Source organism: Hypanus sabinus, chromosome 30 (genome assembly GCF_030144855.1).
Source record: "Hypanus sabinus isolate sHypSab1 chromosome 30, sHypSab1.hap1, whole genome shotgun sequence".
In the NCBI taxonomy this organism is placed as follows: Eukaryota; Metazoa; Chordata; class Chondrichthyes; order Myliobatiformes; family Dasyatidae; genus Hypanus; species Hypanus sabinus.
In genome coordinates this window covers 13,195,996-13,218,687 of record NC_082735.1, presented here as the reverse complement: position 1 = coordinate 13,218,687, position 22,692 = coordinate 13,195,996, and the positions used below count along the sequence as shown (strand labels likewise).

Genomic DNA, 22,692 nt, shown 5'->3' with positions numbered 1-22,692 from the left:
ATTCATATTACAATGAGGTTTCAATAATCAAAGAATATTTGCATGCTATTTAGCAGTAAAAATATCCAAATTGTGTGCTAGAACACTACAAAATAACGCCTGTTCAAATTATAGCTTGAAATAGCACTGTACCACCAAGGTATCACTAGCTATAAATAAAATTATGAAACTAGCTTGAACTAAGATTATATTTTGAATGTGATATTATGGTTGTTTTGTTGATAACACTGGAGTAATATGTTAAGATTTTCCAGTTTGACATTATGTAGAGAAAATGCTAGACTATTTTTGAACCTGATTTCCTATAAGTAAGCAGCAACCAATATCCTTGCCTCTCCTCGGGTTGGCTAGAGCTGTTCGGGAGTACAGTATTTAAACTAATTTGGCAGGGGAGTGGGAACTGCCATGATAATGCTGAAGATGAGGGAGCTGGTTTACAAACAGAAGCAACATGTAGTGAGTAGAGGCTGTTGACAGGGCAGAATTGCAGTCGACAGGATAAATTGCAATGTAAAAGGCAGACAAAACCAAAAAGGGCGAATACTGACAGGACTGAAGGTGTCATATCCAAATGCACACAGTGTACAGTATAAAGTAGATGAACTTCTAGCACAGTTATAGAAAGGCTTGTATAAAGTTGCAGGCCTCACTGAACCGTGGCTGAAAGAAGATTTAAGCTGGGAGCTTGAAGTCCAATGATACAGATTGTATCAAAAGGACAGGAAGCCAAAGGGCTGGTGGGCTTTGCTATGTTGGTAAAAAATGAAATTAAATCATTAGAAAGAGGTGACAAGGGGTTAGAGGGTGCTGAATCATTGTGGATAGGGCTAAGTAACTGTAAGATCATAAGGAGCCTGATGGGAGTTGAAACAGTAGTAAGGATGAGATCTACAAATTACAATGGGAGATAGAAAATGCATGCCAAAAGGGCAATGTTACAGTAGTTATGGGGGTTTTCAATTTGTTGGTAGATTGGGAAAATCAGATTAGTGCTGAATATTAAGAGGAAGAATTTTTTAAAAAACTACAAAATGGCTTTTTAGAACAGCTCATGGTTGAACCCACTAAGGGATCAACTTTTCTGGATCAGATGTTGTGTAAGGAATTTGAATTAATTAGAGAGTTTAAGGTAAAAAGACCCTAAGGGGAAAGTAATGCGCTTGAATTCTCCCTGAAATATGAGAAGGTGAAGTTAATGTCAGGTGTATCAGTATTAAGTGGAGTAAAGGAAATTACAGTGGCATGGGAGAGGAGATGGCCAGAATTGAAAGCAAAAGAACACTGGCAGGGATGATGGTAGAACAGTAATGACTGGAATGTTTGGAAACAATTCAAAAGCTACAGAATATATACATACCAAAGAGGAAGATGTAATCTAAAGGAAAAAAATGACACAACTGTGGCTAACAAGGGAAGTCAAAGCCAACATAAATGCTAAAGAGAGAGCATATTATAAATCAAATATTAGTGGGAATTTAGAGGATTGGGAAGCTTCTAAAAACCTACAGAAGGCAACTAAAAATGTCATTAAGTGGTGAAGATGAAATATGAAAGTAAAGTAGCAAATAACATTAAAGAGGACACCAAAAGTTTCTTCAGACACCTAAAGTGTAAAAGAGAGGCAAGAGTGGACATCGGATCGCTGGAAAACAATACTGGAGAGGTAGTAATGGGAAACAAGGAAATGGTGAATGCTCTGAATGAGTATTTTGCACCTAGCCTCACTGAGGAAGACACCAACAGTATGGTGGAGGTTCAAAGTGTCAGGGGTCATGAAGTGTGAGAAGTTAACATTTCTAGAGAGAAGATTCTTGGGAAACTGCAAGATCTGAAGGTAGATAAGTAACCTGGACCAGATGGTGTACAACCTAGGGTCCTGAAAGAGGTTGCTGAAGAGATTGTGGCAGCATTAGTAATGAGCTTTCAAAGAAATCACTAAATTCTGGAATGGTTCTGGAACACAGGAAATTTACAAATGTCAGTTCACTCTTCAAGAAGAGCGAGAGACAGAAGAAAGGAGACTATAGTCCTGTTAGTCTGAGCTCAGTGGATGGGAAGATTATTAAGCATGAGGTCTCAGGTTGCTTGAATGGATTTTATAAAATAGTCTGTAGTCAACATGGTTTCCTCAAGGGAAAATCTTGCCTGACAAAGCTGTTGTAATTCTTTGAAGAAATAACAAGCAGGATAGACAAAGGAGAGTCGATTGATGTTGTGTTCTTGAAAGCCTTTGAAAAGGTGCCACATATGAGGCTGCTTAACAAGCTGCAAGCCCATCGTGTTACAGGAAAGATTCTAGAGCTGATAAAGCTGTGGCTGATTGGCAGGAAGAAAAGAGTGGGAATAAATGGAGCCTTTTCTGTTTGGCTGCCGGTGACTTGTGTTGTTCCACAGGTGTCTGTGTTGGGACCGATTCTTTTTACGATATCTGTCAATTATTTGGATGATGGAATTGTTGGCATTGTTGCAAAGTTTACAGGTGGTATGAAGATAGGCGGAGGGTTAAGTAGTTTTGAGGAAGTAGAGAGATTACAAAAGGATTTAAACAAGTTAAGGGAAGTGCCATATGCTATAGAGTGTAGGGAAGTGTATGGACATGCACTTAGGTAGAAAAATGAAAGGGTTGACTATTTTCTAAATGGAGAGGAAATACAAAAAAAACTGAGGCACAATGGGATTTCGGAGTCCTTGTGCAGGTTTCCCCAAAGGTTAATTTGAAGGTGGAGTCTGTGGTGAGGAACACAAGTGTGACATTAGCATTCATTTCAAGAGGACTAGAATATAAAAGCAGGACATAATATTGAGACTTTATAAAAGCACTGGTGAGGCCTCACTTGGAGTATTTTAAGCAGCTTTGGGCCCTTTGTCCTGGAAAGGATGTGCTGAAACTGGAGTGGGTTCAAAGGAGTTTCACACAAATGATTCCAAGATTGAATGGCTTGTCATATGAAACACGCTTAATGGCTCTGGACCTGTATTCATCGGAATTTGGAACAATGAGAGCTGACCTATTTGAAACCTATTGAATGGTAAAAGGCCTTGGCAGAGCGGAGGTTGAAAGGATGTTTCCTGTGGTGCGAGGTTCTAACACCAGACAACACAGCCTCAGAGCTCAGGGATTTCCTTTTAGAACAGAGATGAGGAATTTCTTTAGCCAGAGAGTGGTGAATCTGTGGAAGTATTTGCCACAGGCAGTGGTGGAGGCCAAGTCTTTGTGTATATTTAAGGCAGAGGTTGATAGGTTCTTGATTGGTCAGGGCATGAAGGGATATGGGGAGGGGGCAGGTGATTGAGGCTGAGAGGAAAATTGGATCAACCATGATGAAATGGTGGATCAGTCCCAATGGATCACATGGCCTAATTCTGTTCCTGTATCTTACAGTGGTTTTATAGTACAATGAACCGACAGGTGTGCTGTCCTCAAAAATCTGAATGAAAATGTCATAGTATGGTGATGTGAAGAGCAGTCAAAGCCTTCAGAGTCATGCACCAGGTAGCGTACATACTGTAGGTCAGAAAAGCTAACTGAATAAGAGACTGGTAACACAAATTAAAATCTCACACGAGGAGATCTGCAGATGCTGGAAATTCAAGCAACACACACAAAACGCTGGTGGAACGCAGCAGGCCAGGCAGCATCTATAGGAAGAAGCACTGTCGACATTTCAGGCCGAGACCCTTCATCACTGTGTGTAGAAGTGGGCATTTAGCTGAGGTGGGGTTAGGACGAACTACTCAACAGATCTGGTGAACCTGCAGTCTCTCTGTGCTATGCTGGCCTGCAAGTATGTAGTGCTTACATTATGTCATTCTCAAATTGGAGAGCAGGTAGATGTACAGAGAGTATATCGGGTGACAATCACCAGGGGTTGTCTTGGTATCATATGAGTTAGTGTAACTCTATTACAGCACCAGTAACCAGGTACGTTCTGCTGCTGTCTGTAAAGAGTTTGTACATTCTCCCCATGACTGCATGACCCCTGGTTTGCTCTCACATTCCAAAGACGTACAGGGAAGTAGGTTAATTGATCACATGGGTGAAATTGGGTGTGCAGGCTGATTGGGTTGGCAAGACCGACATTTCTAAATAATGTCTTCACTTAGAGCTCTCAGTAGAGAGACGGGCAGCTTGCGGATTACTCATCTATGCCCTGAACTGAGGCTGCGGCCTGCAACTAAAAGGCTCTTGGAGTGGCTGTGACTGGGTTTTTGTGGCTGTAAACTCACTTTTGTGAACTTCAGTTCTGAATGATATTTGCTTACTTTTATTGTTTACACTATTTGTTTTTTTTTCTCTGCACACTGGGTGTTTGACGGTCTTTCTGTAATGTGTTCTATTGGGTTTCTTTAGTCAAGGACTTCTGGTCAAGATGGCACCTGTGTCCAATGCTCCTTCGGTTGACATCTTTTGGATAGAACATATATTTCACTTCTTTTATGTCTTTTACGTTTGTTTTTCAACTTGAATGTGACTCTGGAACGGTTGAAGCCTGTGATTTTGCAGTTTGGAGATTGTTTCCAGCATTCTGCGATCTTCTTGAGGATTTCAGGAGACAGGCAGTGTGTGTTAATCTCATGAAGGGAAGACTGCAAGCCCATGTTCAACCTTATTTCACTGATTAAACTGTTCATCGATTAAACAGTTGAGGGAGATTGAGACCTCGAGGTGAATGTGGAAGGTAAGCGCCAGTTGCCTGCTTAATGATCGCTGGTGGGATCGCTCTGCTTTGGAGAGGGGAGACTGCCTTTTGATTGCTGGTGGGATCGCTCTGCTACGGAGAGGGGAGACTGCCTTTATATCGCTGGTGGGATCGCTCTGCTACAGAGAGGGGAGACTGCCTTTTGATTGCTGGGGGACCACTCTGCTACGGACAGGGGAGACTGCCTTTATATCGCTGGTGGGATCGCTCTGCTTTGGAGAGGGGAGACTGCCTTTTGATTGCTGGTGGGATCGCTCTGCTACGGAGAGGGGAGGCTGCCTTTATATCGCTGGTGGGATCGCTCTGCTTTGGAGAGGGGAGACTGCCTTTTGATTGCTGGTGGGATCGCTCTGCTACGGAGAGGGGAGGCTGTCTTTTGATTGCTGGTGGGATCGCTCTGCTACAAAGAGGGAAGAATGCCTTTTGATGGCTGGTGGGATCACTCTGCTACAGAGAGGGGAGACTGCCTTTTGATCACTGGTGGGATCACTCTGCTACAGAGAGGGAAGAATGCCTTTTGATGGCTGGTGGGATCGCTCTGCTACAGAGAGGGGAGACTGCCTTTTGATCACTGGTGGGATCACTCTGCTACAGAGAGGGGAGACTGCCTTTTTATCGCTGGTGGGATCACTCTGCTATGGAGAGGGGAGACTGCCTTTTGATTGCTGGTGGGATCACTCTGCTACAGAGAGGGAAGTATGCCTTTTGATGGCTGGTGGGATCACTCTGCTACAGAGAGGGAAGAATGCCTTTTGATGGCTGGTGGGATCACTCTGCTACAGAGAGGGGAGACTGCCTTTATATCGCTGGTGGGATCGCTCTGCTACAGAGAGGGAAGAATGCCTTTTGATCGCTGGTGGGATTGCTCTGCTACAGAGAGGGAAGAATGCCTTTTGATGGCTGGTGGGATCGCTCTGCTACAGAGAGGGAAGAATGCCTTTTGATGGCTGGTGGGATCGCTCTGCTACAGAGAGGGGAGACTGCCTTTTTATCGCTGGTGGGATCGCTCTGCTACAGAGAGGGGAGACTGCCTTTTGATCACTGGTGGGATCACTCTGCTACAGAGAGGGGAGACTGCCTTTTTATCGCTGGTGGGATCACTCTGCTATGGAGAGGGGAGACTGCCTTTTGATTGCTGGTGGGATCACTCTGCTATGGAGAGGGATAGGCCTGCTGCTGTGCCTGGACAATGCTATTCAGTATTTCTGCATTTTGGATATGTGCTTGGACTATTGACATTTTTTTTTCAGACATTGTCTTTTTATATTCTCTGCTTTTTGTTTGATTTTTCTGATTTTTATGTGCGGGGGAGGGTATTTGTGGGATGTTCCATTTTGTTTGTTTTCTTTGTGTGGGGAGGAGGGATTTGGGGATTGATAATCGTGCTGCTGTTCTTTTCCTTCTTGGGTTTTGAGGCGAAAAGAACAATTCCAGAGTTCTATACTTTAATAACAAATGAACCTTTGAACTTTTGCTTTGTGGCTGCCTGTAAAGTTGTACATGCTTTGATAGCAAGTGTATTTTGAATATCTTAATGACACTACAATCACTAAAGATGTTCCTGAAAGTGTTCAGCTAACAGGCAAACTCCCAAACTTTTAAATAGGCCCAAGGATGGTAGAAATATGGAAGGCTATGTAGGAGGGAAGGTTAAATTGACCTGAGAGTAGATAAAAAGGTCAGCATAACGCCATGGACTGAAGGTCCTGTGCAGTGCGGTAGTGTGTTAAGTTTTATGCTTACAGCTTCAAACCACGGAGTGGAGAAGTCAGATTTGATTCGAAGAATGAAGTCCGCATAAGATCCAATATAGATTGAAAAGTATTCTGGGCATATAAATTAACAAATAAGCTTCAAGTACAAGGGATGTGTTGCACAGGTTGAGTCACACTATACACTTCCACACTCCCACCAATGAGGAAATACACAGGTGGCTGGCAGAGTTACTTACTGCACTGTCATTCTTGCGACGGACTCCAGGTAACAGTATCCTGCAGCGGTGAAGTTGTCTTTATACCTGCTCATCTCAATGGCTTCCAGCCACTCTCCCACCGAGTCAAAGCACGGGAATGTAGCAAAGTTCTGGTCCATGAGAGGAATATGCAGGTTTTGAGGTCTGCTGGTCAAAATAGAAGAGGTGAGATCAACAACAAATCCCTGTAATAGAGAGGACAGTTTTTCAGTGGTCCCTGTACTTCGCAAACAGGATAGTGCAATATGTTCTGCCATTTGTAAGCCATCCATTCCCAGCAGTGTTGCTTGTCGGCTCTGGTTTGTCATATTCCATCATCTACTGCCCTATTTTGCCTCCACTTATGATCTCCTGGCCTCTGTGGCTATTTTCACTCTTACCCCTTCCATCTGCCTCCTCACCTGGATTCAACTTACCACTTGCCAGCCCTTGCCGCACCCTTCCCTCAAAATGTAGGTCTAGATCAAAGGTCCCCAACCTGGGGTCCACTGACCCCTTTGTTAATGGTCAGGTTCTGTGGCACAGAAAAGGTTGGCAACCCCTGATCTGATGCAGAGTGTCAACCTGAACCATTGGCTGCCCATTCGCTCCACAGATACTGGCTAATTTGCTGAGATCTTCCAGTAATGAAAGCAAGCATGCAGGTACAGCAGGCAGTGAAGAAAGCTAATGGCATGCTGGCTTTTATAACAAGAGGAATTGAGTATAGGAGTAAAGAGGTCTTTCTGCAGCTGTACAGGCCCTGGTGAGACCACACCCGGAGTATTGTGTGCAGTTTTGGTCTCCAAATTTGAGGAAGGACATTCTTGCTATTGAGGGAGTGCAGCGTAGGTTCACAAGGTTAATTCCTGGAATGGCGGGACAGTCATATGTTGAAAGATTGGAGCGACTGGGCTTGTATACACTGGAATTTAAAAGGATGAGAGGGGATCTGATTGAGACATATAAGATTATTAAGGGTTTGGACACACTGGAGGCAGGAAGCATGTTCCCGCTGATGGGTGAGTCCAGAACTAGAGGCCACAGTTTAAGAATAAGGGGTAGGCCATTTAGAACAGAGATGAGAAAAAACTTTTTCACCCACAGAGTGGTGGCTATGTGGAATGCTCTGCCCCAGAAGACAGTGGAGGCCAAGTCTCTGGATGCATTCAAGAGAGTTAGATAGAGCTCTTACAGATAGCGGGGTCAAGGGATATGGGGAGAGGGCAGGAACGGGGTACTGATTGTGTATGATCAGCCATGATCACAGTGAATGGCGGTGCTGGCTAGTAGGGCTGAATGGCCTACTCCTGCACCTACTGTCTATTGTCTATTCTGTTTGCTACTTTAAGTCAACAATGTGGTTATGAGATTCTGCAGATGCTAGAAATTCAGAGCAACACACAAAATGCTGGAGGAACTCAGCAGGTCGGGTAGAATCCATGGAGAGGAATAAACAGTCCACACTGGTTAGAACATGGGAGGAAAACAGAGGACCAGGAGAAACAGGCAAACTTCACACAGACAAGGTCAGAAGGGAACTTGTTTGCTGGGGATGTGAGACAGTTGCTCGATCTATAGGGCCTTCAATTTGAAAGGCACAAACTCTCAACTGGTTCACTAACGACCTTCCGGAGGGAATCTACCACCCCAGGACTGGCCTAAATAAGGGCTGAAACCCGTGCTTGCTTTATGTGATTATGTTGCTGGGCTGGTAATTATCTCTCTTAATAAGTCAGAAAGAGAAAAAGAGATCCCTCAAATGATACCTAAATTTTAAACTTACAAAAGTCTGGAAATTTAAAAAATATACACATAGATTCTTTGCTTTGGATAGATTTGATGATTCCAACTGAAAACTAGTCCCATTTTGAAAAGTGTTCTGCATTTGTACATCGGTCACACAGAAAATCTGCACTGATCCACTCAATTGGGAAATATCCTAAAATGTAATTTGGAAGAAATTTGCTTCAGAAGAAATATTTCATGATATATTAAAAGTGATGGCTTGCTAACGTTTGATTAACACAGTTCAAGATGGGATTATTGCAAAATGATAAGCATTTTATACCAGAGCAGGAATCCACCATCTGTGAGAAATCCTATTTTAATATATATTCAAATAAAATTGACCTATTTTTGGGTTAGAATGTGGTGCAGTCATCTGCTCTAAGCAACTGCAAGACAAAATGTTCAATTTAAAAAAATAATTAAATGACTTTACCAAAAAACTCCCTTTTCTTTAATGCCTCCTCAATTTAATGAGTGCAAACTGCAGATGCCAAAAGAGAATCATTCATTCTGAGGTGTTTAGATAATGCCATGAACAAGCTAGCTTCTGATGTAGCCCAAAAGTTACCGCAAAGACCCTGAAAGATCAAGCTTTGTTAAGGACAATAAGCACCTACTATTTGATGAGCTTTTGAGTTGTTTATGCTGATATCAGGGGAATCGCACAAAAGAAAAATCGCCACAATCAAATGGAAACTCCCTAATCAAGTTTTTGTCAAAATGTCAGCAACTATTTCAAATATTTCCTAAGGACACAGGGCATTCAGCCTATTGAGTCAAAGCTTACTTTTAACGTAATTCCATCAATCCATTCCCAGCAATTTTGTCAAACATGCTTCTGAACTTTACATTGACTCTCCTGCCAAAAGCATGCACACTAGAGGCAATCCACACTATTTGGAACGTGGGTGGAAAACGGAGAACCAGGAGAAACCCACACAATCATAGGGGGACGGTGCAAACTTCACACAGACAAGGCCAGAAGTTAACCTGTTTGCTAGAGGTGTGAGCCAGTTGTTCTTCCTGCAGTTCCTTCGACTTGAATGCCACAAACACTCAACTGGTTCACTAATAGTCAATCTCCTGAGGACTGGCCTATGTAGACCTCCAGTTGCATCTTTGCGATTGACCCTCAAACACCTGCTGCATTGCATCTTCCCAGTGGAACTTGGAGTGGGTAATAATTGAATAAAGACAGGCTGTGTTGAGTCAAAACATCGAAGAGTTTCACTATCCCATGCTTGATTTATGTTTGTGAAACTTGTATCTATTGGAGTACCTTGTTGGTTTTCTTGGATGTCGCATAGACCGGAAATCATGATTGGTGCCAAAGACTCAAGGGTGGTTTCACGAGTGAGTAGGAATTTAAAGTCCCTCAACAGCAACCACAATCATGTGGTGACTAAAAATCGAGAGCCCTGAAATCTTTCTGAATTGCTATGTAGTATTTAGTGCTTTCTGTTTCTACGATAATAAATTGGGCTTAAGCTACATTTCTATGCTTGTTGGCTTATTACCACATCACCTAGACACTCAACGTGTTGGGTCTAATTAATCCAGCCCATTACAGCCGCAATTCCTTAAGGATGAGGGGAAGACGAGGACACTGTTAAAGGCAGGAGTAAGTTGATCACCTTGATAAATGGGCATGAGGATTAATGCTCTGCTTTAGGATAACATGACACAGATAGTAAATGTGATAATGTTGACCATTATTCCCTTCCACATTTGCAATTAAATAATATTGAGTAATTTGGGCTCAGTTATCCAAATTATCTTTGACAGCAGAAGAGTTTCAGCTGCTGTTGGAATATGGTAAGCAGTCTTGGGCCCTTTATCTAAGAAAAGATGTGCCAGCATTGGAGAGGACCCAGAGGAAGTTCATGAGAATGATCCCAGGAATGAAAGAGTTAACATAGGAGGGAAATTTAATGGCCCTGGGTCTGTACTCACTGGAATTTAGAAGAATGGGGGGGGGGGGATCTCTTTGAAATCAATCAAATAGAGAATGGCCTAGATATGGAGGTGGATGTAGAGAGGATGTTTCCTGCAGTAGAGGAGTCTAGGACCAGAGGGAACAGTGAGGATGAATATCTTTAGCCAGAGGATTCTGAATCTGTGGAATTCATTACCACAAACGGTTGTGGCGGCCAAGCCATTGGGTATATTTAGAGCGGAGGGTGATAGGTTCTTGATTAGTAATGGTGTTAAAGATTCTGTGGAGAAGCCAGGACAATGGAGTTGAGAGGGGTAATAGATCAACCATGATGTAATGGCAGAGCAGAATAAATGGGCGGAGTGGTCTAATTCTGCTACTCTGTCTTAAGGCTTTGAACAGTCCTGCAGATCATTGTGGCAATGAAGAGAACTCAGAATAATGAGAAACACCAGCAAGCAATATTGTACAAAAACCTTTCAAAGGAGAGTGCCTCAGCTTGCCAGAAACCTAAATGCAGAGATTTAGAATCAAGCTTGCAGATATCAGAGAGATGATAACTCAATAACATTTTTTTGTGTTCAATTTGGAACCATAATAAATAGAACACTGTTAAATCCCACGAGCAGCTGAATTACTTAACTCGTTGTTCAACAGAGCAGTTGTCAGGGTTTAGACAGAAGAATTCAAAGGAAGCTAGGTCACTTACAAGAGAAAGAAAGGATTACACTTATATATCTGGATGGTGAAGCACTGGAGAAGGCTTGAGGGGCACATAAACATCACCATATACATTAGGACTTCCAGGACATTTCTCCACTGTAGACTCAATTTGATCAGTGTACCCCTGGAGTTAGTCAACAATTTGAAAGGCTTAAAAACTGCAAGAGATACTAAGACTTCCTACAAAGGGTAAATTTAAAAAAAATCTCAGGTATTATACTAAAAAAATTCATGAACAAGCACATCACTTGTTACTTTGCAATCAATACAGTAATAGACTTCTAGTCCAGCATTCCGTAAAACATCACATATTAACCCTCTGCTGATACCAGCACCAAGAAAGCACAGAGATCGTTGCAAGTGGCCATCTCTGGGTGACCCCGTTGGCAACTTCTGTGTGAGCTGCAGCATTTTCAGGACCGCAATGTTTTTGATTGGCATGGGAGAGGGATAGAACACAATATGGCTCGAATATTTATTATTGGACGTGAGCACCTGGGGCAGAAATTGCAAGGGAGAAAATGGACACCTTGAATTGACCACTAGGAATAATGACTTTGTTGTAATAACATACAGCAGTATAAGACTATAAGACCATAAGATATAGGAGCAGAATTAGGCCATTTGGCCCATCAAGTCTGTTCTGCCATTTCGTGATGACTGATCCAATTTTCCTCAGCCTGAAACTCATATCAACTCATGCCCTGACCAATCAAGAATCTATCAATCTCTGCCTTAAATATATATAAAGACTTGGCTTCCACAGCTGCCTGTGGCAAAGAATTTCACAGATTCACCACTTTCTGGCTGAAGAAATTTCTCCTCATCTCCATTCTAAAAGGATGCCCCTTAATTCTGAGGCTGTGTCCTCTGGTCTTAGACTCTCCCATCAGGGGAAACATCCTCTCCACATCCTCTCTATCAAGGCCTTTCACCATTCGATAGGTATAAAGTGTAGCTAGTTAAAGTATTGCTTTGCAGTTCAGAAACCTATGTTCAATCCTAATTTCGAATGCAGTCAGTGTAGAGTTTGCATATTCTCCCCTTGGCTATGTGGTTTTCTGCTGAGTGCTCTGGTTTCCTCCCACAATCCATAGATATTCATTTTAGCATGTAAATTGGCCACTGTAAATTGCTCCTAGTGTGTAGGCGTCACGGTCCGGTCAGTGAAGTCTGCATTCCGGTACAACCGGAAAACCCGGTACAATCCGGTCTGTGGATTCCATATTCCAGCTATTCCTTGTTTCTGTTGTTCCGTTGGGTGCCTTTATTGAGGCACCGGATTCTCGTTAATAGCTCTGGGGTCCAGTGTTTCCTTGCTGGACCATCCTCGTCAGAGTCTCCATCAGAACCCACACCCAGAAGCTTGGCTTTGTGTTTTGTATCCAAGAAGGGTCCCGGCCCTGTGTCCTGTGTTCAAGAAGAGTCCCGGCTCTGAGCCCGAGTCAAGTCCAAGCCAAGCCCAAGTCCTAGTCAAGAGCCAAGTCTAGACCTGAGATCCAAGTCATGACCTGAGTTCCCTGTCAAGTTCAAGTCCCAATTCCACGTCCAGGTTTTCCGGTTTGACACTCTATGTCTACATTCATGTTGTCCTTTTGTCCTCGCTCCTTGGCTTCCCTAGCATTCTTTATAAACATAGTCCAATTCCTAGCACTTCGGTGTCTGTGTCTTGCATTTGGGTCCGCTACCAACGCCACCTTGTGATAGTAAGTGAGTGATAAAATCTGAGTGGGGTTGAACCAATATTGGAATATCGTAACATTTATGTAAAATGGCTTAATGTAGAGTTAATGTAGAATGGGTTTATGTAGGGTTAATGTAAAATAGATGATTGATGGCTAGTGTGGGCTTGAAGGGCTGAATGGCCAGTTTACATGCTGCATCTCTCCAAGACTCATCCTTGTAGCCCCTCTCACCAGAGATTTGACCAAGAGCACAGCAAGACTTCACCATCTGGATGACACTGTTGATTTGGTGCATGTTGACTGACATCATCTAACAACCTTTGTGAATGAGCATTGATTAAGCATTGAGGACCACCAATACATATCTGACAAGAGACCATGTGAACGTCAAGTACCCATGGTTAACAATCAACTTGCAACTGAACTCCGTAAAAACATTGGGCTGTCACAATGCACTCCTGACCTAACGTGTTTTTCAGACTGATCTTAGGTCATATTTAATCCTCTTGAAAAAGCTGGTGTCCAAGATGTGAGATAACATTGCTGGGAATGGACTATTCTCTCTACTTATATTCCTCTTTGGCAGTCTGATGTTCTGTCAAATTTTCAGTGTGGATTGTGGGTGACTTAATCCATCAGTCACCCCTAGCACTTAGCTGCAGTCCAAGGTAGAAATCCACAGAACTACACTGCGGATAAGCAAAATACACGGCCTTTCTCACACCCAAAATTGGAGTAATACTGACTAATTGTGCTGCTGAATGAATGTCTTCTGTAGTTGCTAAGATATGGTAATTACTGCAATTTTAATTGCATTAATGATGAGCTAATGGGAACACTGTCCAATTTAACTCCAGAGCAGAACTCTTTGCTTCACAAACAATCATCACTCAGATTAGTTATTCAAGGCTAAATTAAAACTGCCTGAAATCTGGAGCCAATTGAAGGATCTCAAGTGATTAAGAAACTCAAAGCAGTATCCTTCATGTTGACTGATTTATATTTCTACAAATGACTTTGAATAAGAGGTAGTATGATGTTTCCAAATAAGTTTCAATTGGCACCATGGGCATTTTGTCACTTCTGAGGCAGACTTTACACTTGCAAGTCAACACACGCAAAATTGTGGAGGAACTCAGCAGGCCAGGCAGTACCTGTGGAAAAGAGTAAACAGTCGACATTTCGGGCCGAGACCCTTCATCGGTGCTGCCTGGCCTAAGGAGTTGCTCCAGCATTTGCTTGTATTGCTTTAGACTTCCAGCACCAGCAGATTTTCTCATTTGCACACTTGCAAGTGCCAAGTTAGATGCTGTTAAACTGAAGGTAATGGGTAAATTTATTTATTGAGATACAGCATGGAGGAGACCATTCCAGCCCGTTGAGCTACACTGCCCAGCAGCCCTTGATTTAACCCTAGCCTAATCATGGGAGAATTTACAGTGACCAATTAACCTATCAACTGACCCTGTGGGAGGACCCAGAATAAGTCCATGTAGAGACGGAGAGAAAGTACAAGCTCCTTTGAGGCAGTGGCGGGAATTGAACTCTGGTTACCTGAAATGTAAAGGGTTGTGCTAACCACCGTACCACCCTGATTAGGGACTCACAATAGGACATTAATGGCAATCTCTGAATGTAGTTCAACAATTTCCACATGGAGTTCTACAATCTCCAGCCCAAGGCAAAACACAGTGAATCAACAGGAAAACTATCCTTGGTTTGATTGAGTGGTAGACTAGAAACTCAGTAGAAAATCCCAAGGCTCTAGTTGGCATTTACCTGACGCAGCCATTTGGGATGTTTTTCAGGGTGTCAGGATTGCGCCCCATCTTGTTTAGGATGCTGACGATCTGTGCAAATTTGGGCCTGTCATTGCGATCCTTCTGCCAACACTCCAGCATGAGCTGGTGCAGCCGAGATGGGCAGTTCATTGGCGCAGAGAGGCGGAACCCTTCCTCCACTGCTTTGATCACCTACAAAGGCAATACGGCAAGAGTGAGCACCCAAGAGCTGTAAAACTTTACAAGCTGTCATTTAACAAGTTTAACCTGTGTCAAATCTACAATAATTCCACAATTTTGATGCTGCTGTAATGTTACAAGACTCCAGACCAAAATATCATACACTTGTATATTTAGTAATGTTAATAGTCAATTATGGATCATAAATATTTTGGAAGATGGCAATGGAAAATTAGATTATGCAAGAAATATTTAAAGATAGCCAGCAGATCCATGAATGTTGAAATATTATGTTCTATCATTGAGTTTAAAAAATTCTCATCACACTTTTTGTTGGATACATGCCTGAATTGAATATTTACAATTAAAACATCAAACTCACATCTTGATTGGACATGTCCCAGTAAGGTCGTTCTCCATAGGACATCACCTCCCACATAACAATCCCAAAGCTCCACACATCGCTTGCTGGGCTGTATCTGTGGTATTGGATAGCTTCTGGAGCTCCCCATAGGACTAACGTCTTCCCACCCTGTTTCGGAAAGAGTTGCCAGATTCTAAGCCATTGAAATCTCCAACATCTGGTGAATAGCAGATCCTGCACTCAAACGTTTCCTAATTTGGACGCAGAGGAAACTTGAAAGTGCTTGAGCTCATTGAGAGAGGTTCTTAACTTATTTTACCTGGGGAGGATGAGTGTTGCAGTCAGTTCCGAGCACCACTCTCTTGGACGCATATATTGATCTGGGAGCGATAGAAATTCAACAGAACAACACCGTGACTAAAAAGATTGTAAAGACTAGGCTTGCATTCTCCAGAAATAGAAGATCAAACGATGATCTCACTGAAGGGTTTAGATGGTTAAAGGGGTTAATACAACAAGCGGGTTTACCTAAAGATTGGGGCTTAAGGTTTTTGAATGATGTCAGGAGGTGATTGATCACATGGTATGGTAAAGATATGGAATACATCCTAGAGTTAATTGAACGCTCTGAAACCAAAACTGAGTTTGTTAAATGAAGAGCATTCAGGGATGAGAGATAAAGAAAGGGTGTTGGAGTTAAAATTTACGATGGCCAAGATCTAACAGAAATTCAAAGTGGCTTTGAGAGGACTCCTCAGCTTCCTTCTGTACCTGAGATTCAGAGCAACCCCTGTAGGTGTTTTACAAAAAAAAACAATGAGAATGTGAGTAGTGGGAATTAGTCAGGAAGAACTACCTTCAGGAGAAGAAATAGTTTGTTTACTCCTTTACTTTTATATACTTTATAAATTGTTCTGAGAAAACATGTACCAATGCTTGTCTCTTCATGGAACTGATGAAAAAACAGATAAAAAACAATGCAACAAGGGCACAAGAGGAACAGGAGGTTGAGGAGGCGGCAGGTTTGCCTCAGTGTCACTTTACATCTTAAAAAGGGCAAGAGCTCCACTTTCCTGCCAAATGCTTAGTGATCAAGAACCAAATCTTGGATTATATTCCTTGTTCTAGACCCTGCTAGTAGTGGAAGCATCTGCTATCCTGTCAAATCCTTAAGAATGTTTAAACATTGCAATAGATCTCCTCTTAATCTTCAGATTCTAAAGGATATAGCTCATTTTCTTTATACTTTCCTCAACAGACATTTCCATCAATGTAGTGCCAGGGAGCCTTCAAGGTAAATATATTTTTGTATTGTTACTAAGACAAAAGAAGTTCTACTTCACAAGATACTTTTCTCATTGTGTCGTATGTCTGGCACAGAAAATATGTTAATGTCCTACTTAAGCCTTTTCCCATTTTTTCTCATCTAAATCTATCAACACAACCCTCTTTCTCCCTCATATACTTGTCCATCCTCCCCTTAAAGTCACAAGTTCCACTTTTTTTGGGTAAGAAAATCTCCTTTCAATTCCCTGTTCGATTTCTGCGTGGCTGTTTTATCTTGATGCCTTCTCCTCCACAAATAGAATCACTCACTTTGTATTCACTGTCAACAGATTCCATAGTTTAAAAGCCCTCTGTTCTCTCATCCCTTAACCTTTTTATTCTACATCTATTCATTCTTTCCTAATTGGAATGCCCTCTCAATCCTGGTGTCGTTCACTGTTTGTTTTCCTTTGCCTCTATGTTTTATGTTAGGGTGAGCAAAACTGCTTGCAATACTCTATGTATTCTAACCAAGAATCAATGCAGATTTAGCATAACTAACCTATTTTGCTTTTTTTTGCTTTGAAAATAAATGCCAATGCTTGTGTTTTATTTATGGCTACCTACATCTTGAGCAACGTTCCATGATTAATCTGTTTTCAAAGCAATATTCTTTAAAAGCTGGAACCAAAATTTTCACAAGCACAACAAAGTTGAATTTGAAAAGGATATCAACATTACTTGTTTGAAGGGTGGAGATATGCCTTTACCAGAGGAGGTGTAAAGTGCTTCTTCCCTTTGCTGGACTGCAGGTTACACTTGGCCAAGGTTTAGTATCTGCCTTTACCCCCCCCCCCCACCACCCCCAATCAGGGTCATGTGAAGCCATGAGAGCAGGTGGTGGATAGTCATATGAGCAGCTGGTGCATATTACAAATCCATGTTATATGACCATTGACGTCATGCAGACCAAACTCTGAAGAGTATCGATAATGGCGGGAGTCATCGGTCTTGTAAAGCCTTTGCCTAGAAGAATTTGCTAGGAACAAGGAAAAGACCATGATTACCCATGTCATATGAAATGGCACATAACGAACGAACGAGATACTTCAGAGGAGTTGGTCAACAATTCACAAGTTATGGGAACAGTTGTTATTTGGTTGCTGGAACCATTATTTTTAAAAATGGAGCAGTCTCTTTCTAGCTTATACATTCTTGGCATAATGTTGAGTCTTTATTTCCTGTTGCTCTGATTACATCCTTTGACAGAACTGCTTGCTTTTAGAATATAATTTAAACAGGAACAGTTTCCAGCAACAAATGTCTCTCCTTACAGGAATAACCTACAGTCTCAAAGCATGTCTCCTCTGGGTAATCTGCTTTGGGTTTAACGTTCGGCTTTATGAGAGATCAAGGAGAAACACTGCTCAATTAACAGGGTGCAATCACCAAGTGCCCTTAAACCAAATGATATGTAATTTGTTGGCATCAATTAAAGTTTGTGGTCAATCATCAACCAAATGATCCATTAACATTTCTGGATTAAGTAATTAGCCATGAAATCTGCAAATTCAGCCACAGAACAAGCAATAGTTGGCATAACTCTCTAAAAGCCATAATTGAAAAAGCAATTTTAATTGAATTCTCCTTTATTTGAATGATGTTCATATTTCCTTAAGTTTAGAAAGCTGAAATTTGACTTAAATGAGCTGTTTAAGGTTATGAATTTGATGAGGTAGGTAACTATTTAAGAAGCTTAGCAGGAAGAAAATCATTCCAAAAAGATTGAAAGAAGTGGAGAAAATTCAGGAATAGAGGAACAACCTCTTTGCTTAGCATCTCCAGTCTAACATTGTTGATGAATCCCCTTATTCCTGGAATCAATCTGATAAATCTTTTTTGTTCTCTCGATGGGATCTATACATTTTTCCTAAGAGATGGTAACGAGACCAGGAAGCAAAAGTATTGATGTTCCCTAAGCTATGTTTTGTACGGGTTAAACATAACTTCCACTTTTTCCTCATTCCAGCATCCCATGTACCTTGTAACCAAACTAACAATGTGCTCTGCCATCTTAAGCGCTTATGTATCCAGATCCCACTATTCGTGCATGCCCTTCAGAACTAGGCCACAAAATCTATATTCCCTCCCCTTATTCTTTTTTTTTCCAAAGAACGTTCTATCACTGACCTCTACGTTAAATATCATCTACCACTTGTTATGCTTCAACTCTTTTTTTGATTACTTTGGCTGCAATTTTGCTAAAAAGCCTTGAGCATTGGGATTTATCAACAAATGCATGCTGGCAAGACCTGCTGCACCCTCTTCATCAACCATCCTTCTTACCTCATCAAAAACATTCAACCAAGTTTCTTAAAGTCCATTTACCATCAACAAATCATGCTGAAGTTCCTTTATCAACTGAACGTTTCAAAATGGCCACTATTATCTTTCCTGATTATTATTTCTAAAAGCTTCTTCAGATCTTGGTCTACGGTTTGTCTGCCATGTCCTTAACTCTGTCGTTTTGAACAAAGTGTTACTTCTGTCATTTTCTACACACGTCTGATGTCTAGAGAAGGTTAAAAAGTTATGACAACTTCTTGTGCGACAGCCACTCACTCTCTCCCTCAGGAATTTTGGAAGCATCTCATCCAGACCTTACAGCCTGTTCACTTCAAGCAGAGCCAGCAATTTTCACCCTATTAATTATCTCTCCTACCACTTCATGTGCTTGTCTTTCCAAAGGCTAATTAGAAAGCAGCAACACCTTCCTATTCTGACCACACTGTTCGTATTTATACCCAGTTAGAAATCTGAACTGTGAGTAACTCTTAGCAACTGGAGTTATACAGGCTCACAAAGATGGAAACTGGCCCTTTGGCTCACCATATCTATTCTGCCCAACAAGCACCCAACTGCACTAATTTCATTTACTCGCACTTTGGCTGTAGTTTACTGGACAATGACAATTCAAATTTATTTAGACTTCTTATTATATTGAAACAGACTTCTTTATCCCCTTCACCCAAGTTGCCCATCTTTCCAGTACCCTCGCTTGCCTAATCTTTCAGATGCTTGCATTTGCACTCATAAAATATTGCACACATTATGGTCAAGTTTCACAGTTCATGTCAGTAATTACCAAGTAACCAGTTCTCTCTGACCACCTAACTAACTGAGACTCTGTTTCTGACACCAGTAAATAACACGATACAAAAATAGAATTAAGGTTAACTAAAATCTGGGAGCACAATGTTAAATTGAAAGCATAAAGAAGGTAATGGAAGTTTCAAACTTCTTTCTCAAAGGGCTGAAATAATTAACTGAAACATTCAAAGCTATGATTAACAGCTTGGATTAGGTATCCACTTGAAGGAGCATAGAATAATGATACAGTAATATGATTCGGGCAAGATATAACTAAACTGGGTAAAATAAAACAAGGGGTGACTAGCTCCTCCAGCTACTGATCATACCCCTGCACATCTTTCCTAGGTCAGATATTCTCGCTGCTTCCTATCAATTTTATACACGATCCATCACGAGGAGCTAGACTAGGATTCAGTATGACTTTTCTCTTTGTCATACGATCCATGTTCCTCCTATCTCCTGGCTGCTAAAGTGATATGCTGCTATCAGAGGTTTAATGCAAATTCTTCAAAGAGAGGATAACAGGATTTGGCTTACACTGCCTTTGGGGTGATCCTGTCTTAATGTCATCATTAACGTAAGAAATTCTGCAGATGTTGGAAAACCAGTACAATGCAGGCAAAATGCTGGAGGAACTCAGCAGGTCAGGCAGTGTCTATGGAAATGATTAAACAGTATTAGTTTTGGGTTTGTACTCTTTATCATGACTAAATGACAATATGTTAACATCATAATTTGTTTTTGGGTTGAGGCACCTTCTACACTAGAGCTCTCTATGTTCTTCTGTATTTGTTTAGCCTCCACTCTGAAAATATGACCCTGTAGCTCTCCCCTATTCCCCACTGCCCCATTCTGACCTTTCACCTCTTCTCACCTGCCTATCACTTCCCCCTGGGTCCTCTCCCCCTTCCCTTTCTCCTATGGTCCACTCTTCTCTCCTGTAACATACCTTTTTCTCCAGCCATTGACTTTTCCCACACATCTTGCTTCACCTATCACCTTCTAACTCTCCTCATTCCTCTTTGCCCAACTTTTTATTCTGGTCTCTTCCCCCTTCCTCCTCAGTCCTGAAGAAGGGTCATCTGTTTATTAATTTCCATAGATGCTGCCTGACTGACCTGCTGAGTTCCTCCAGCATTTTGTGCATGTTACTTTGAATTTCCAGAATCTGCAGAATTTCTTGTGTTTAGTGTCTTCAAGTGACCTTTTCTTTTTCCACTAGTATATTGCAAATAGCAACAACCAAACTGATTCAAATATGATGGCAGAATATAGTATTAATGGTAAGACTCTTGGCAGTGTGGAGGATCAGAGGGATCTTGGGATTCGAGTCCATAGGACACTCAAAGCAGCTGTGCAGGTTGACTCTGTGGTTAAGAAGACACATGGTGTATTGGACTTCATTAATTGTGGAATTAAATTTAGGAGCCGAGAGGTAATGTTGCAGCTATATAGACCCCACTTGGAGTACTGTGCTCAGTCTCTGGTCGCATCACTACAGGAAGGAAGTAGAAGCCATAGAAAGAGTGCAGAGGAGATTTACAAGGATGTTGCTTCGAGTGGGGAGTGTGCCTTATGAAACTAGGTTGAGTGAACTCGGCCTTTTCTCCTTGGAGCAACGGAGGATGAGAGGTGACCTGATAGAGGTGTATAAGATGATGAGAGGCATTGATTGTGTGAATAGTCAGAGGCTTTTTCCCAGGGCTGAAATGGTTGCCACAAGAGGACACAGTTTTAAGGTGCTTGGGAGTAGGTACAGAGGTGATGTCAGGGTTAAGTTTTTAACTCAGAGAGTGGTGAGTGCGTGGAATGGGCTGCCGGCAATGGTGGTGGAGACGGATACAATAGGTTCTTTTAAGAGACTTTTAGATAGGTACATGGAGCTTAGTAAAATAAAGGGCTATGGGGAATTCTAGTAATTTCTAAGGTAGGGACATGTTCGGCACAACTTTGTGTGCCAAAGAGCTTGTATTGTGCTTTAGGTTTTCTGTTTCTAAACTGAAGTCCAAAGCATCATGCTAATTTCAGCCAAAATATTTAACGTCTATGAATAGAACAAAGCAAGATGGAGTGAAAAACAAGCTGCAAGGACTAGATTAAGTATATGAAACATGCAAAAGGAAAATATATTTAAATGCGGTGAACCAAATGAATTTAATGTAAGAGAGATCTTGGTGTGCTAAGTTAGTTAGAAACTAAACCTGCAGGTATACAAAGTAGATAGGCTAATCATACACTGGTATCCATTGCAAACGTGTTGAAGCAAAAACAAATGTCTTGTAATAATTGTATGTGACTTTTCTGAGATCACGTCTGTGTGAGGTTTGGATCTCCACACCCATAAAAGGATAGAGCAGCCTTGGAGTCATTGCCCTGTCCATTCATTGGATTGTCTCCTGGGATGAGTGATTTGTTCTGTGAGGAGAGGTCGAGGAAGATTAGCCTCTGCTTGGTTGAGTTACATGACATTAAGATATGCAAGATTTTGACAGGGACTAACCAAAGAGATATTGAGCATCTGTTGCCTGTTGCTGGAGATAAGAACAAGAAGACACTGGTTTAAGTGAAAAATTTGACTCATTTTGGATTCATGTTGGAGACATTTCTTTACTCAAAGGCACGTAAATCTTTGATAGCTTCTGCCTCAGATGATCGTAGATGCTCCATCTCTTTGATTATATTCAAGGCCAAACTTGCAAATGTTTTCAATCTTTAAGGAACCGTGGGATTTACAAACAGCAAAATATCATCAGCACTGCTTCGAGATGTGTGACGCAAATCCTGAATCTGTTTCCCATGTCAGAAGCTCGTTTATTTTCACTGTTGTAGATGATGTGAAACTTGTTGTTTTGGTGCATCAGTACCGTGCACAGATATAAAATGACTAAAAATTAGAAAATAGTCAAAAAAATTGTTCTCATATACACCTTCTACATTCTACCACTTCGGTTGGAATAGAGATTAAATTTCAACAATGTCGTACAACCTCTTTGGTGCAGTTAGAGGGTCTTTGTGTGGTCCAGTTAAGACTGCTTCACTTGTGAGCTTGCTGCTGCAAAACACAGGACACTATTAGTCTCAGGATGCCCAATGAAAAGGCAATGTTCACTTTTTGTCCAGTCTGCAAAGCAGCTGGAGCAAAATTCAAGTCCAGGACTTGGG

At 41.6% G+C, this 22,692-nt stretch overlaps 1 protein-coding gene across 6 annotated transcripts in view; it reads right to left on the bottom strand.

The window, feature by feature from the left end:
• The window catches only part of LOC132383416 (ephrin type-A receptor 7-like), a 693,221-nt gene that overhangs the window by 13,218 nt on the left and 657,311 nt on the right, over positions 1-22,692 (bottom strand). For 2 of the 6 annotated variants that reach the window (XR_009508677.1, XM_059954340.1), the window contains exons 14-16: positions 15,130-15,279; positions 14,566-14,759; positions 6,652-6,819 (exon numbers count right to left, since the gene is read on the bottom strand). Coding sequence is in view for 5 of the 6 variants with exons in the window: in XM_059954340.1 (XP_059810323.1) it covers positions 6,652-6,819; positions 14,566-14,759; positions 15,130-15,279 (512 nt within the window). In the remaining variant the exon portion in view is untranslated. Of the gene's footprint in view, positions 1-6,651; positions 6,820-14,565; positions 14,760-15,129; positions 15,280-15,430; positions 15,492-22,516; positions 22,583-22,692 lie in introns of those variants that run through there. The other 4 variants (XM_059954341.1, XM_059954342.1, XM_059954344.1 and 1 more) reach the window with 4 other exon arrangements.